Raw genomic sequence first — 16,211 nt, 5'->3', positions numbered from 1 at the left:
CCCCCCACCCCCCAGAAAGCCATAACCTCGGTTACCTCAGTGGGGACGTCTCACAATGACTGGCAGGCACCTCTAACCCGCCGTTCCTCTGTGTTTAGAGACTGAAAGATTATCCATCTAGCAGCAACCTCTCCTTTGACTTGGACCCTTTTCCATCCATCCATCCATCCAGTCATTCACCCCCTCCTCCATATATTTCTACCCACACAAACCATTTATGGGTCCAGAGGCAAATGTAAATGCAAACCCCTGTTAGCTTATACAGACATGGAGAAGTTTACCCTTTCATTAGAGAGAGGGAAACCCACAAAGGTCACTGAAAGAATTTAAAACTGACAACAGTAAAAAATAAGAAAGTTACTGAAAAACTGTTTTTGAATTTTGGTTGAGCAGAATTATTTAAAACAAATAAAACTGGTCTTGACACAAAGGATGGTTTCTTAATTTAATATTTTGTTGCTGAACCTTTTGAGGCAGTCAGGTGATTTCTGTCCCTCTGAGACTTCTGCACCTGTCCACAGGTGTCCACAGGTGTCCCCTCCTCCTGATCAAACTGCTCCAGCTCTCAGGGTCAGCAGGATTTAGATCAGGGCTCAGAAGTCCACTTCAGAACGGTCCAATGTTTGGTTAGCTGTGTGTTTTGGGTCATTTTTTTGTTGGACCCATGATCTAAGACAGAGACCAAGCTTTCTAACTCTGAGCAGCACATCTGGCTCTAGAAAGCCTTGATAGTCTTGAGGTTTTATTGGACCCAGAACAGAACCGAGCCTCCTGTGTCTACCTGCCACCCTTTAAACCAGAGGTGGCGAGGTTGGCGTAGTCCAACATGTCCCCATGGACAGATTTTACTGTTCTTAGGATTACTGTCCTTTTTGTCACGGCCAGTTTCATCAGATTTTTAAAAGTAATTCTGTGGAACTGTTGACTAATTTTCACGAGTTGATTTTTAGCATTTCTTCTTTTCATGACTCTTATCAATTTCAAGTTATTTCAGAGATCATTGTGGGTTTTTCTTTAATGAAAGGGTACAAATAAATGTATTCGACTCCGTAGAAAGCAGAGTTGTGCTTTCAGCTCCACTAATGCAGCTAAACATTTTGTATTTGCTCTTAAGAGACTTTGTTAGAGCTAATTCACCTTCATATGGATCAAAGGCATAATGAAGTAAATAAGTGTGTGTTTGGGTAGGCCGGCTGTCGGGAGGTAAGAGTTGATTTATTTTGCTCTCTGGATTGGCAGATGGAGAGGCGAGGATGTATGGAGGGGAGATCAAAGAATGGCTGAATGGAGGGATGTGGGGGAGGTGATTAAAGAGCCAAGGCCACGGAGGACGGCCCGCTTCGACCTGAATACAACACAAAACCACGAACATAAAGACAGATGGATGATTTGTGTTTGTGTAGGGCAGGAAGTTCCTCCGTTAAACCAAACATGAGATTCTTTTAATTCCTCCTTAAAGACGAACATCTGACATGAACTGAGCCTTCCAGTTCGACATGATTACAGGCTTCAGCGCTTCGTTTAAAGTTTATCAGGGCTAATTTATGATGGAGGTGCTGACTTTTTCTCCTTTCGAGCTGTTTACTGCCAGAAAGCCCACTTCTGTGTTTAAAACCCGAGTTAAGTTCAAAAACAAATCTGAACTTTTGACCCTCATCTGAGGACCGAGGAAATGCTTCATCAATTGCTTCACTGAAGTTTCAGCCTTCGAGGGGAATATATTATCACAAAAAAGGGAGTACAAGTGGTAATTTTTTTAGCAGAATTTATTCAAAGCAGTTCCTTCCCCTGCTGAGACAGGAATATTACAGAAATGTAAAGAAAAATGATAAATTCCAGTGTCTTCTATGTAAATGGGCACATTTAGTGTCAGTTTTCACTTTCATATCAAATCAAATCTGTTACATTTGAGTGACAGGACTTCTCTGCTCCAACGTGACTGACATGAATTACTTTAAATGTACAACACTTGGCATAAGTTGATCCGAAGTGACTTTGATTTTGTTTACAGCCTCATTACAGCAGGAGGAATTAATTTGCTCTGTTTGCTCTGTGGGCCCAAACAGGCCCGGAGCCAGGACTTAGTCATTATTTATGTCACACAAATTCCCCCCAAACTGCATTTATGTGGCCTTTTTGCATTTTGGAGCCAAAAGAGATTATCTGCCAGCCAACTGATGGTTTCAAATATTCAGCAAGCTTTATTTTTGTCTCCAGATTGGACATGTGTATTAATATCAGCTCATAGCTGTTGTAAACTATACGGATCTGATCCATATTATCTACCAAATACTGAATTTACAGGACAGTATAGAACTGATAAATGTTGGAGGTTTTTATGCTCTTATTAAGCCTAATCTGTCAGTGATAGAAGTAACCTCTGAGCACTTTTTTAAGAGAGGGTTTTGATACTTTCTCCATCAAATATGATGCTTTATTGTCTGCAAACACAAGTTTAACTTCTGAAAAAAAGGGGATTGTACAAAATGTAACTTTATCTTGTGTGCAAACAGTTTCCTGTACAGATCCCACAGTCCTCTTCACTTCTGGAGATCAGTAAGTACAAGGTGGGGCCTTTGAGAGTTGTACATCTGAAACTTGTTCTTATGGTGTGACTGGTGATGTAATCCTGCTTTAAGAGACCTTTCAGGAATGTTTTTTTCCATGTTGTTGGTTGGCTTGGTTAGTAAGCGTTTATGTAGGCGATATGTGTCAAAGTTGGGTCCACCTGAATGACAAAACTCTATTTTCCAGAAGATTATCTGCCAGAGTATCCTTATTCTGGTGCCATGTCTTCCCCAGCTCATCGACTCACACCCAAACATGTTAAAACATGATTCATCAGACCTGTTCAGCTTCTTCTTGTTGCTCTGTTTCCAGGCTGATTAGGTGAAGGTCAGGATAAACTGACAAGAAGTGCTGAGTCATGAGTGAACTTTTTAAAGTGAGGTTGTTGCTTTGAAACTTGTCCTGCAGCGTTCAGGTTGTAAACAGAATATGAAGACACTTCTAGACATCTGTTGTTCTCGAGGACACATTTTGTACAAATCTACCATGTTAGTATTGCATAATTAGCTTTAGATATTAAAATGACTTTATTAGAAAACTCAACATTTTCCCACTCTGACTCTGATAATTATACCCCTAAAATGCTATTGTTATGGGATAGAAAATTGTTTTTGTTTTCTTATTTTGAAATCAAGTTTTAATCACAAAATAGCACTGAAGAGGTTAAATTTCTCTTATTTTTTCAAAATATTTGCCATGTATAGTAAAGACTGAAGCTATAAAAGGTTGCCATTTAAACAAAACTTAATATACATTTCTCTGTCAGTCTTATTAAAGCATTTTTTTGTCTCTGGTGAAAAGTGTAGCAGGTCCTAGGAACGTTAATTGAAAGCCAATAAGTCAGATATTTCTTTTTTCATGTGCTAATTTTTTATTCTGGGAAATTCACACACGCCTGTCAAATGTTCTGTGTGAAACGGCGACATTTGATGTATCAATCTTCAATCAAACATTTATTAGTTAATGTGCAAATCTAATCTGTGCAGTGGAAATCCTGTGCACCACTTATGTTTCTTTTAGGGCAGTGGGAACCCCAGGTTGGAAACCACTTATTAATCTCAGAGATCAGTGGTTCTGTGAGTGAACAGGAATTGTAATTTATTTGAACACCCCGTCGTTTCATTTTCCGCACATCAAGACGCTGTAGCTTTCATTTCCAGTGAGCGGTTCTGCTTGTGAGATTTACTGTGGTGGGGCTGTAAAGATGTAAAGCTATTGAGGTTCAATCTTTTATCCTTGAGACTTTTTTCACCCTTCCAGCAGCACGATTTCAGCACATGAAGACCTCAAAAACAGACAAACAATAAAATATCTTTGTTGCCTGAACGGCTCTCTGAGCTGTAGTTAAAAATCTCCCTCATGATGATAAAATTTGTTGACCTTGGCTTCCTCCCCTGAAGTAACTGGCCCCTGCCGTTCATCAAGTCAGGGGGAATTTCATTCAAAGGCACCTTTTTAAGAGGCAAACATCATCTGAACGCTTCTCCCTGAGCTGTTGGATACAAGAAGGAAACATCTCAGGCATCTGAAGGAGCAGACTCTTCTGAGATTTGTTTATTTAAACTTTGCAGATTTTGTGTTTAATTCCCATTCAAGAAGGTCGAGCTTAGCAAAAATAAAAATGGTTGTAACTCAGACAGTTTTACAGATGTTAAGCAAGGTAGTAGCTGAGATTTGCACCCCTTGATATAATCTGAGTGATATCACATCTCTGATTTCACAACATTACATGGAGTCTTTTACTGAAGGTTGGACCAAAACAGCCACAACCTTTAAATTTCAATTTAAAATTCTGGTATGAAGAGGCAGGTAATAAGAAATGCTTTTAATTTATTTATTGTGCAATGGATAAATGTTGACTGGAACATGAAATTATGAATCTTCCATTAGGACAAGTAGCAACAAACTTACCAAGTTGTGTAAATTTATAAAATATTTGTTTTTACTTGCTCCATCTTACTCTCATCTCAGAACTGCAATTATGTAATTTATTATTGTTTTAAAGTTTAATCAGATACCCATCAGTTTTCTTCCACTTGCTGCCATGACCTGACCACGGATAACAATCCAGGAGGGAAATCCTAAGCTTCTCCCAGACCGGAGAGGACAGATCGTATAATCCCTTCAGTGAGTTTGGGGTCTGCCCCGGGGTCTCCTCCCGGTAGGATGGGCCTGAAAAATGTCCAGGAGGAGAAATCCTGGAGGTATATAATCAGCCTCCTGAACCACCTCAGCTGACCAGCGAGAGCAGCCCCGTCACAAGAACACTGACAAAAGGATGTAATGTAACGACACTGTGCTGCCCAAAAATATGCCTCCCTTTAAATCTGGTTACTGCACTCAGGTGTGACTGAAGCAAACATTTAAAAGTGGTCAGCTGACCAGTTTATCTCTGCCTTAATGTGCACAAAGTGCTGTTAAAGATGCTGAATGAGGGTGGGAGAAAACAGAATGTGAGTTTTGTTGGAATGTCGTCTGAAAATGAACATTTTTATAAACAATAATACGCCGACCTATTAATGATGATTTTCTTTAACACTGAGAAAGTGTCCTGCATGATGACGGTGGGGAGGCATTACTGTTCGGAGTCAACAGATGGCAGGATGTAGCTGTCATTTGTATGCACCGGCATGCCAACACACACATGCACAACACACACGTGCACAACACACACATGCACGCACAGCAGGGGTCGGCAGAATACACAGTGAGCTTTCAGAGGACGGAAGGATTCTCCGCTCTGCTGTGATTAATGGGCTGATTGAGGTTGGAGCCAAAATGGGGGGTGGGCTGGTTTGAAGCTCACTAATGAGGTGATAATGGAGAGGTGGGTGGCTGAGGCCGCCACCCAGCAGAACGGTGGAAACACGACTGTTTCAGAGTGTGTTTCTGTTTGAATAGTGGAGGTACCTGCTTTCATTTCCTCTGAGTGTGTATCACTCTGTAAATGTTGGAGGAGGATCAGGCAGGAGGGTGTTCTGAAATGATGAGGGGGTTTCACTGAGACTGATTGCTGGTTGTGCTATTTTGTTCCTCTGCAGCCGACAGGCGGGGTGAAGCAGCCTCACTGCTACTCAGAGATGTTTTATCATGTTGTTGATAAAACATCTGTAAATTTACTGATAAAATATGTTGTGGAGGATTGAGAGCAGAGGTTATCAAACTTTATTCACATACCAGCTTTAAAAAATCCTGAGATCCAGGAACAACAGTTAGAATGAACAACACGATGTGTTGGACAAAGACTAATAAGAACAAGAACTGTTTTTCTGCGACTAATGACGTTTAAATCCAGCTGTGGTTCTTGTATCTGCTTGTCTGGCAGGCCTGTGATGTAAATTTTATCAGCTGTATCTGTGAGGGTCTTCCAGGTTTCTCTGCAGCCAGAACGTGTTGCAGCTGTGTACCACTGACTCAAATATTAACTCAAGCTACAACCCATTGGCTAGTTAGCAGATGCAAGAATTGTGCAGAAGCTTTTAGGGCAGCAGTGGTTTTCGAGGGCCGCTATCCAGGCTTCTGCAGAACTTGAAGAGCTGCTGAAGAGCAGGATGGTGGCCCTCCAGGAGCAGGATTGGACACCACTGCTTTAGGACATTCAGATGTTTTGATGGGGTTCTTATCTGCAGTCAATATGTTAGATGCAGCAAAGAGCAGGCAGAATGATCTGTTTGGAGAATCTTGGAGAAATCTGCATGGAGTTGGACTGGGGCCTATTCCAGAGCAGATTTTACAGCAGATCAAATGATTAGTCTTTAAACCTTTACAAAGAGGCACCTTTCTATCAGGCTGGTATTTATTTAAACACTCAAAAGGAATCAGGTTAGAGCAGAATCTGCATCCTGTTAAGAGACATTCTGTGAGAAGGATCTTTAAAAATGAAGCAATTTGGCTGAATTCAAATATGCTTTAATTGATCCCCAAAGGATACCCATAAGAAGCATAAAAGTCCAACTAAATCAATTTAAAATGCACAATTCAGATGCAATACAACATAACAGGTAATGACAATGAACAAAAAAAACAATTAACTCAATTATGAAATTATTAGGAAGAACATTTTAAAAATAAAAGCCTAATTTTCCTTCAGTGAATGCATATCGCCTGCTGCTTTTCATGTCAGAAATTTAAACAAATCATTTTATACTGAGAAAAGGATGGAGCTAAAAGTGTTTTTGTCAAACATTAAGGTGTTCTTATTGTAGACGGATGGTAGGAGGATGCAGATTGTTTCTAAACTCGGACATCTAACACACAACAAGGCGTATAACTCGGTTAATTTACAGATGAAGTTAAATGCTGGTGTGGTAGTAGCTGACAGTCATCCTAAGATCCTCGTGTGAAGCTTTTGCATTTAAGGTGAGGGGTGATATGCATTCTTTCAAAGGAATGCTTTTAATTTAAAAAGTTTTACATCTTGTTTCATGGCACAAACAAAAACATGATCTAGATGTGAAGTTTGACATTTGTTGTATTAAACAGTTTATATTTATTCATTGTGACTTTATTTAACTTTATCTTTGTGCTTCTCAGGGACGTATAATCACCTAAACCGGGTTATAAAAACAATCTAAATTCAAAATATATAATCATCACCACTTATTTCTGTTGTCTCCTGACATTTAATTAGACCCAGTTTGGTTTATTTGGCTCCTCTCTGAGGATTTGTGCTGCATTGAACTTTACTTTTTAAATTTCTGACTAATTAATCAGTCCATTTCTATTCAGTTGGCTTTTTTTTAATGAGCCAATTGTCTCACTAAAAGCAGAAGTTTTTGGAATGCCTTTTGTCTAAATTTCCTTTAGCACTTGAGCTTCTTTTTATGAAACTCTTTAGTGTTTTTGAAGAAAGGTCCTGACCTTGGTGGAAGATGCACTCATGTCAAAACTCAATTATTCAGATTATCTTTAGGAACGTTTAGTACTTCAGCTGTAACAGTCTGAAAGGCATTTTTGTAATGTTTGGCATGCTTCATAAGCAATTTAAAGACATTGTATGAATATTTTACAGTCCCTGTTCTGCTTGTCTCAGTGGAGTAAAGGTAAAAGTTTAGAGTTAAGACCAAAGGTTGTTGCATAAAATGTTCCCTGTGGTTTAAATATAACCATCACCAGCAATAAAACGGCTTCAGCTGCATTTTAATGCAGTTCCTGATGGAAATCTTTGTTTTTTTACTTCAGTTTTGAGGAAATGAGCTGGAGTTCTGCAACATTTCTGATGTTTGTTTATGAACAGTTTGGACATTTGTTGACCACAAATCCAACTTGTGTCACTTAAACAGCTTTAGTTAGCCTGTTTTTACCTCTAATTACATAGAACTAAAGGTTTGTTTGTTGATGTTTTTTTAAAGAACCAGGTAAGTTACAGACATGAGCTTTCAGATAATCACAGAAAATCATATTGTAATTTGAATAAACAAACACTTTTTGAATTAATTCAGTTTAAAAGCTGAACTCTGGACAGAAATGGGCAGCGGGATGGAGGGGTTGGCTCTGCCAGAAAGTTTCTTCTTTTGAATCTCAGCTGGAGTCTTTCTGAGGAGTTTGCATGTTCTAATTGTGTATTTCCTGTCTCCGTTCCACAAAAAGCATGCATGTTAGTTTATTTAGCATGTTTTCAGTCTGCAGCACCACTTACAGGACTTCAGATGTGAACAGGTAGCTGTTTGCTGCTTCGGGTAAACTTCTGTGAGTTGTATTTATTTATTTGAATTAAGACCAACTAGAGTGAACTATTTTAATTTCTTTGTTTCTGTTTAAACTCATAACTTCCTATCAGATCAGCCTCAGCATGAATGGATCTAATGTTTGGAATAATCTGAAATGGGTCGTAAAGGAAAGACTAACTAAGCTTTCAGTCATGTTATGGTTGTTGTTCATAAGTCATGTATGAGTGGACTGTAGGCTTTATTCAGATTATTCAGTAGTAGTTGCTGATTAATCAGCAGATAATGGTCTCCTAAAATCAGCCATAAAAACCTGTGATCCTGTCCTTGTAGGCTACTGTTACTATTCAGATTATTTGTTATTGTTAGTGATCTTTATTTGCTCTTCTGGCTTGAAGAAACATTTGGTTTCTATTTTAAATAGTCTGAACTTCACTAAAATAAATCTGAAACCTTAACTGATAAATTACTGGTTTAAACTCAGATGAGTAGTTTTGGTAAAGAAAGCGTGAATTTAACACCTAAATAACAACAAATAACCAGTGAGTAGCAGCAGGAATCCTCTGTTATTGAGTTTAGTGGGTGCTGACAGATCCGGTCCCGGGGTGGGATGGACTCAGGTGTGTGTTGAGGTACAGGAAGCTGTGAAAGTGCGGCCCGCTCTGACTCTGAGGCTTTTCTCCTCTAGGTGACGCTCTGCTGGCACCGCTCGGATCGCTCGGATCGGCTCCCTCTCTCTGCTCTCCGCATCAAACCCACGGAGCTCGCGCGCCTCTCTCACACTCCGTCCACACTTTGTTTCCACGGAGCTCCTCCTGCTGCGGCCGAACCGAGCCGTGAGAGCCGAGCTGCCGCGGGTGGGACTACTCACCCTGGGAGGGGTCGCTCCGGTCATTAAGGCGCACGGAGGAGGAGAAGTTGGCTGATTTCAGAACTGAGCTGGAAGTTTCTGAGGAGGAATAATCCGTAGTCCGGTTCGGGTTCGGTGTTGTGGATTTTTCCGTCCACCTGGTCCCCTGAGCGGAAGAATGGTGAGAGATTACGCGGCGCGCGGCGCGGCTCCTTCGGGGCTGCGCGTCTGGAAGGTGGCGGCCGCGATCCTGCTGATGGCTCAAGGTAAGATGTTTACCAACAGAACCTGCTCAGACCAACAGAACCTGCTCCTGCGGGTCCGTGCGCCCTGTCTGTGGGCTGACCTCAGGTCTGCCCAGCCCTGCTGCAGCTCTGTCTTCCTGTCCTTTGTCCTCTGCCTGTCTGCTGCTGGACAACTTTGTCCTCCTGACTCCGCAGCAGATCTGTGCGGAGTTTCACGATGTTCGAGGTGTGGCTCCACTGATTGGTGTGTTTTTGTTCTAATTCCCGGCTGCTTCAGCCGGCAGGTGACTGCTCAGAGAACCTAATCCTCCCTGAGCCTCTCCAAGCCCCTCCGTGCTCTGCTGACCTGCACTCTGTGTTCACCTGCCTGCAGAAGTGTGCAGCTAAATCACGACTGCGCCTCTGATTACTCCCTGCTAGAATAATGCTAGAAACTGATCCTGATTCTGCAGAGCAACAGGGGGAGAAACCAGCCTCTCAGGAGTCCTGCTTTAATAACTGCACGGTCATGGCAGAAACTACTCACCTGATAAACTTGAAAAGGACTAAATGCATTCAAGGATGACAGAAAACTGAAGTTAACCTGCAGCTCATTTGAAAAACAAATGCAGTGTTTGATAGCCTACATGAAAGAGTAAACAATAGTGACCAGGAAAGAAAATGGTTCAGAAGTGATTTGTTGGTCTGTAAATATCCACACAGATGCATCTGAGATGATCTGTATTTATAGCACTGGTTCCAGGTAAACTCCTGTATGATGTGCAGCCTGTGCACATCATAACACCAATCCAGTGATGTTTTCTATCAGCACAGGACATTTAGATTTAAACTAGTCTGTTTCATTGATGCTTAAAAACCCATGTTTGTCAAAAATGTTCTTACTGCAAATGAGACGCCACAGCTCCCAGCAACCTGAAGTAATTATTTAAAGCTCCTCACTGCAAGAGATGACATCCAGAAAGGTTCTGCAGAACGATAACTTGGTGCAGTCTGAGTTTGCCCCAGTTGTTTTACAGATATATTGATATGCAGGTCCATAATCAATGTAAACAAAACACTTTTATCTGCATAATTTAACACATCTGAGTGCAAACATCTCAAACGGCTCTGTGGACGTCTCCATTGTTGCCTGTTTTCAGTCACTCTGGCTGTTTGTAGAGGTAAACAAACATGTGGTAGCTGGCAGCCGGTGTCAAATTTTGCTTACGTTTTCAATTTAAGGACATATTAACGATTGATGTGAGGGAAAACAATTGTGTGGGTTTTATTTCTTTTTAATGAATGTATTTTTTGACCGGTCTTCACGAGTTTGCAGTGAGTATCTTTTTAAATGAATTCAGACTTTCAGTTATTATGCTGCTGCGTAAAGCCTCACACTACAATAACACCACTAAAATGGATCTATTAAATGTAGTTTAGTTTTTGTTTTGTTAAATCTGCAGCCTTTGTACCAGCAGGCACTCATTCTGCAGATACGGACATATTAGTCTGCTTTCCTGTAAACCATCAGTGTGAATCTGCCAGACGGTTGTTTTCACCTGGGTGCAGCTCGTATCATCTGTCAGAGCTGTCCCCCTAATTGTCACGGAGGAAAGAGAAGATGGGTCATATTGGAGCTGGGAGATGTGTCATCCTGTGCGTTAACGCTCCTCGGAGACGCGCCTCGGATCAAAGCGAAAAGGAGGGCAGGATGTTTCAGGGCTGAGAGCTGCACAAACGCTGCTTTACGTTTCTCCATAGCTGCTGCTGTGTAATCATCTGAACTGAGGTGTTTCGTGGGCAGAATCGACCTCTGTGGGAATTATCTTGGCTCTCAGTTTCTTCTCCTGAGTATTTGTGTAAAAACAGCAGAAAACTGGAGAAGCGGGAGCTCAGGACCCCACAGCTGCAGGCCAGGCGCCTCAGGTTGGTGTGAGGATGACAGCCTCTCAGCTGAGACGGTCCTGCATCCGGTCTGCATTGTTAGAAAGCTGTCAGGTTGTGGTGACAGTTCCCCCCACAGGTTATGATTTAATTTGAACATGTAACAACACAACTGTCTTGTTGGAGCAGGAAACCTCCACACTCAATTTCTGTTGCTGCAGCCGGAGAGAAGCTGACAGGTTTTTCCAGGTTTGTCCTGACATGTGAAATCAAGATGGATGATGTTTATACGGTTAGCTTTAAAACATGATTGTGAGGCGGGGAGGAGTTTTTCCGTTATTGCGATATAACCTTAAAGGTGGAGTTTGATAGTTTTTGTTTGGTCTGAAGTACTTGTTGTGTTGAACTGGATTTAAATCTGACCGTCCTGAATTGGTCCGGTTCTTTCTGCTGGGTGGTGCCTTCAGGCTATGTGTTAAATGTTGCTAAATGACTAAACTGAGCCGTGCTGGCAGGATGTTTTGATTTGTAACATCTCTCACGGTTCTTCTGCAGCTTTATTGTGCAATCTTTGTGAGCCAAACAAAGTAGATGTTCAGTAAAGGTTGGCTCATGTTTAGTTCTTAGTTATTTCACACCTTTTTTCACCACAGCTGTAGTAAAAACATTCAAGCCATCTGATCATAACGTTGTGGGTTGTGACTATTTCCTGAAATATATTGAGATATGAGCTGCATGGTTTTGTGTTAACTTGTTTTTATGCTGTTACTTTTATGCCCTTGTTTTGTTTTATGTATATTTTGACATTTTGAAATGTGAGGCACCTTGTGGGATGAGTACAATATAATTAAGTTTATTTACTTATGGCAACAATGTGGTGAACTCTAATGTTGACAGCCCAGAGTGGTCTTTGCATTGTTAAAGCATATTTCTTATTTATTTGTATAGTTTGGGTGTCTGAATCAATTTTTAAATGTTGTGGTGTACAGTCTATTTTGTTTTTAAACATGCATTCAAATATTTCATATATTCACTTTGCCTGCAGTGCTTTTCAAAATGTCTTTTTAAAACTTGAGCCGGTCCACCCCTTTACTTCCTTTCAGTAAATTTACAGTACGTGGGACCAATTTATACCAGGAGTAATCTGTTCGCAGGATGAAAGATTACTGCGCACTCATTCAGTAAATTAACCTGCACTCTGCAGCAGATGTTAACACCAGCAGAGAAAAGTGTTGTGTTCAAAGAACCAGGTTCACCTTGAGTTAGAAAAAGGCAGAAAAGGGTTGAGTGGCTATCATTCTGCAGCAATGATAATTAAGTCACTTCAGGTGCCCCCTCTCCTCAGAGACTCGGCTCTATAGGCTCGATCCTGAGCTGAAATGTCAATGATGATGAGTCCCCTTGACGGCTCGGTGGAGACGAACGGCTGATTAGCTTATCACTCAGAGAGCAGGCGGCCGATGATAATCGCCCTCGGAGCGCCGCGGCCTGATTATCGAGAGCTCTTATTAATGACTCAACGTGTGGATTTGCTTTGCATCATGTTGCTGTTTTACATATTTGCAGAGCGATTAATTCTGTATTGATCTGGGATGGAAACATCAGCTGTAACTTCTCTGTGGGAAGTTTTCGGTGGTTCCACCAGCCAAAGACTCGAATGTTAGCTGGTGATTAGAATTTAATGGTAGCTGTAAATGCGAGTGCACGTGGTTTTATGTCCATCTGTTAGCTCCGATAGTTAAGCCTTGCCAGGATTTAGTCTTGCTTCAGCTGCAGGAAGAAGCAGGTATGAGGAACTGCTAATTAGATTGGAACCAATGCAAAGAATGGCTCTGAATGTAAACTTTGTGCATGAAATATGGTTAGGTTAAACCTAACATGTATCCTGGAGAAACATTTAATCCATGGAGCTTTCAGTTCCATTGTGAATTTTAAAAGCCTTCCACATCATTGTCTGCTGCATGTTTGCGTTGAATGGTCGGACTCATCTACTCAGACTGAGGCTCTGGTATATTTTAATTTATAAAGCTATTTTGGACCAGCTGCCTTCACATATTTTCAGACCTGGAAGTCCTCTTTTTGGTACTGAAGGTCCGTACAGAGTTTAGGGAAAAAGACATTTAAATAATCTGCACGTAATGCCTGTAATTACCTTTAAAGTACCCTAGAAATTAAAGATATAGCTAATCTAAACATTTTAAAGGACTTCTTAATGACTTGAAGGCCGAGACATATGGTTGTAGAGGTTTTGTCCAATTTTTATTTTGATAGTCTTAATTAAGTTTGTGCTTTGATTGTAATTTTCCTGTCTCTTGCCCAGGGCACTCTTTTTATTAAGAGTTTTATTCTCAATTTTTTGTAAATTAATAAAATTCTTGTTAATAAATAAAATATATTTTCATGTTGTGCAACAAGATGAAGAAAAAAACAAACAAAGCTGGATATAAAAGCAGTTTTATTGCTTTAATTAAAATTCATAAAGCATGATCTGCGAGCTGTGACTTTTCTGTTTGCACAATGTTTGAGTTCTCGAAAGATATTCAAAGGCTGCAAATTCTCATTTTGAAATAAAACATTTGTTGACTAAAGATTCCGGTGATTAGCTCAGCTCAGCAGTCAGGGTTTTCCTCACTATTTCATAAAGCCCGTTTGAATCTTATCTGACCCTGAGGGTTAACGAGGATTTCTGATTCTGAGGATGACAGAGAAGCTTGACTCGAAGGTCCTGATGGCAGCAAAATGTTGAGGAGCTCCTCAGGGTTGAAGAGATCTCGAGTGTTTGCCGAGATGCTCGAGGTCGTCTTTGTTTTCCTGTGAACACCTGAAGCACCTGCAGGGGTTAATTTACTTGTTAAAGTGTGACAGTTTTGTTTGTAGGCTTGTTCATGAGACACTTTGTAGACTTTATTTTGGCCAACCATCAAATGCAAGACGGTGATGTGTGTGAGAGAGAGAGACACATGGTCAGTGACTGACTGATGAACCACGGTTTGAATGAAACTACACCTGATTAACTTTTAAAATCAACCCAATTCAAGATGATTTCCACAGCTAATCAACGTTATCCAACACATAAAGGCTATAGTTCAGTAAACTTCTGAAGACATTAAACTAAAGTTGTGTGTGGTAGTAGCTGAGTCATCCTCAACACTTACTTTAATCTGTCGCATGTTGAGATCTCAAAATATTTCATGAAATCAAACTTTGTTCTTCAATGTTTAACCAAAATTTAATTTCTCTGAATAAGATATTAGTTTAAAACTCTGGCAGGTGTTTAATTTATAAAAAATGTTGCCTATAAGATTGACATCTTTTAGAAAATAAAACTGTTTTAAAACCAAATTAAACTGATTCTTTTCATATTTTGGGATCAAACTGAGCAGTTTTTGAGTTCTGCTGCTGCGAATGTGTAAAATTCTTAGTTTTCAGTTTTAACTTTAATTCGTCATGGTAAAATTGTTCTTTGAAGAAACTAATTTCTTTACTTGCAGCCTTTTAACTATTGTGTTGTACTACAGTGTATATTATGTATTTGGCTGCATTTCAGTTTCTCCTTTTTTAAAATTCCTCTTCTTGTGGAGTCATTGATCATGGATTAAAATGTTAATGACTTCCCATAAATCTTTCTGAGCTAATGAACCAATAACTTCGTGTTGCAGAGTCTGGAATGATGCTGTTTGTTGCTCATTAAAAATAGTTTAAATGCTTGTAGTTTTACTTTTTCAGTTTCTTCAGTTTTTTTTTTTTTTCTGACCAGAGGTACAAGTTTTGTTTGCAGGTCCCCCTGACATTTGGAACTGGTTGTCATGGATACGGCTCTTGAAGCTCAGACTATTTCTGATCCTTTTGTTGTTTGGTCCGTCTATAATTGTTAGCTGGAAAGAGGGGTTAAGTTTTAGTTTCTCTGCGGCTGTAAGAAACTCCATAATTACAGCAGTTTTTAATCCACCACGAGTCGGAGAGCACGAGTCTGCAATTGGTCAGCAATTTTCTTTTCACCTCTTTTTCGGTTCTTCTGAGGAAATTGGTTTCTAAGCAAATTCCACGTCTCTCTTCTGGAAATAAGCCATATCATGGCTAACACCTTGGCATTACTTTGTGATTCTTCAGCAAACAGGTGTCAGTGGGACGAGGGATTACTGAGCAACAGGAGCAGGGCCATGAATCACAATGGAGCTGATCCGAGGAGGGTCGCAGGAAGGCTTTGCTGCTTTCAGCTCTGCGTTCGGTTGGCGAGCTCGGCATCATGGACACCTTTTGCAGATCTTTTTAGAAATAAACACTCGATCGGCGTGGCCTCCCTCCTGGTGTAAAAAAACAAAAAAACTTCTAGCGGGGCTTTCTACCAGGCTCATTCTTCTCCTCCTTTTCTCTTTTTATTCATCCATTCTTTCTCTGATTCTTCTGCTCATGACGCGTTCTGAGCCAGCCGGGCTGGCGGCTGCTCCACGCCGGCTCCCGAGTGGAGGCCCTTTTGTTGGAACAGCTTTTGGTGGAATTAAAAAAGGTGCCAGCCTCCCCTCCTCTTCTATCCCCTCTTCTCTTCCTCCATCCACTCTGCCGCTCCCAGCTCTTTCCAGTTTTCATTGTTTGGGAAGGGAAGGGGGCTACGGGGGGAAATTCAAAAGTGTGAAAATGTTTAGACAAGCATCTCTGCTCTGTCTGCTCTGAGCTCACCAGTTTTCCAGACCGCCGGGACTCCAGTCGTCGTCCTCTTCCTCTCTCCTTCCCAGATAGAGTTCGCTGGTGACAAAATGGGAATCACTTTAACTGTCTGTGTGGGAGTGCAGCAGTGGATCAGGCTGCGATGTGACTCTGTGACATTTCCTGTTGTACCCATGTGGGCGATTTAATAAGCGCAGCAGCATTTGTTTGCTTCACTTGCATCATTATGAAGCCTTTAGGCAGGGCTTTCTCCTGCTGAGATGAGGGGAGAGCTTTGCTTAAACTGTGCAACAGCAACTAAAATTAACCCATGTTGGCAGATTTAAAAAATATTTGCATCATGGCTGAACTAAA

At 40.8% G+C, this 16,211-nt stretch overlaps 1 protein-coding gene across 3 annotated transcripts in view; it reads left to right on the top strand.

The window, feature by feature from the left end:
* Nucleotides 1-16,211, top strand: part of pvrl2l (PVR cell adhesion molecule related 2 like) — a 289,332-nt gene that overhangs the window by 1,136 nt on the left and 271,985 nt on the right. For all 3 annotated transcript variants that reach the window (XM_017427628.3, XM_017427627.3, XM_017427626.2), the window contains exon 2: nt 8,923-9,350. In XM_017427628.3, the coding sequence (XP_017283117.1) occupies nt 9,263-9,350 (88 nt within the window). In that variant the 5' untranslated portion in view covers nt 8,923-9,262. The remainder of the gene's footprint in view (nt 1-8,922; nt 9,351-16,211) is intronic.

This window comes from Kryptolebias marmoratus, linkage group LG5 (genome assembly GCF_001649575.2).
Source record: "Kryptolebias marmoratus isolate JLee-2015 linkage group LG5, ASM164957v2, whole genome shotgun sequence".
In the NCBI taxonomy this organism is placed as follows: domain Eukaryota; kingdom Metazoa; phylum Chordata; class Actinopteri; order Cyprinodontiformes; family Rivulidae; genus Kryptolebias; species Kryptolebias marmoratus.
Note: the sequence above shows the minus strand (reverse complement) of the source record. Positions and strands in the feature narration are given on the sequence as shown.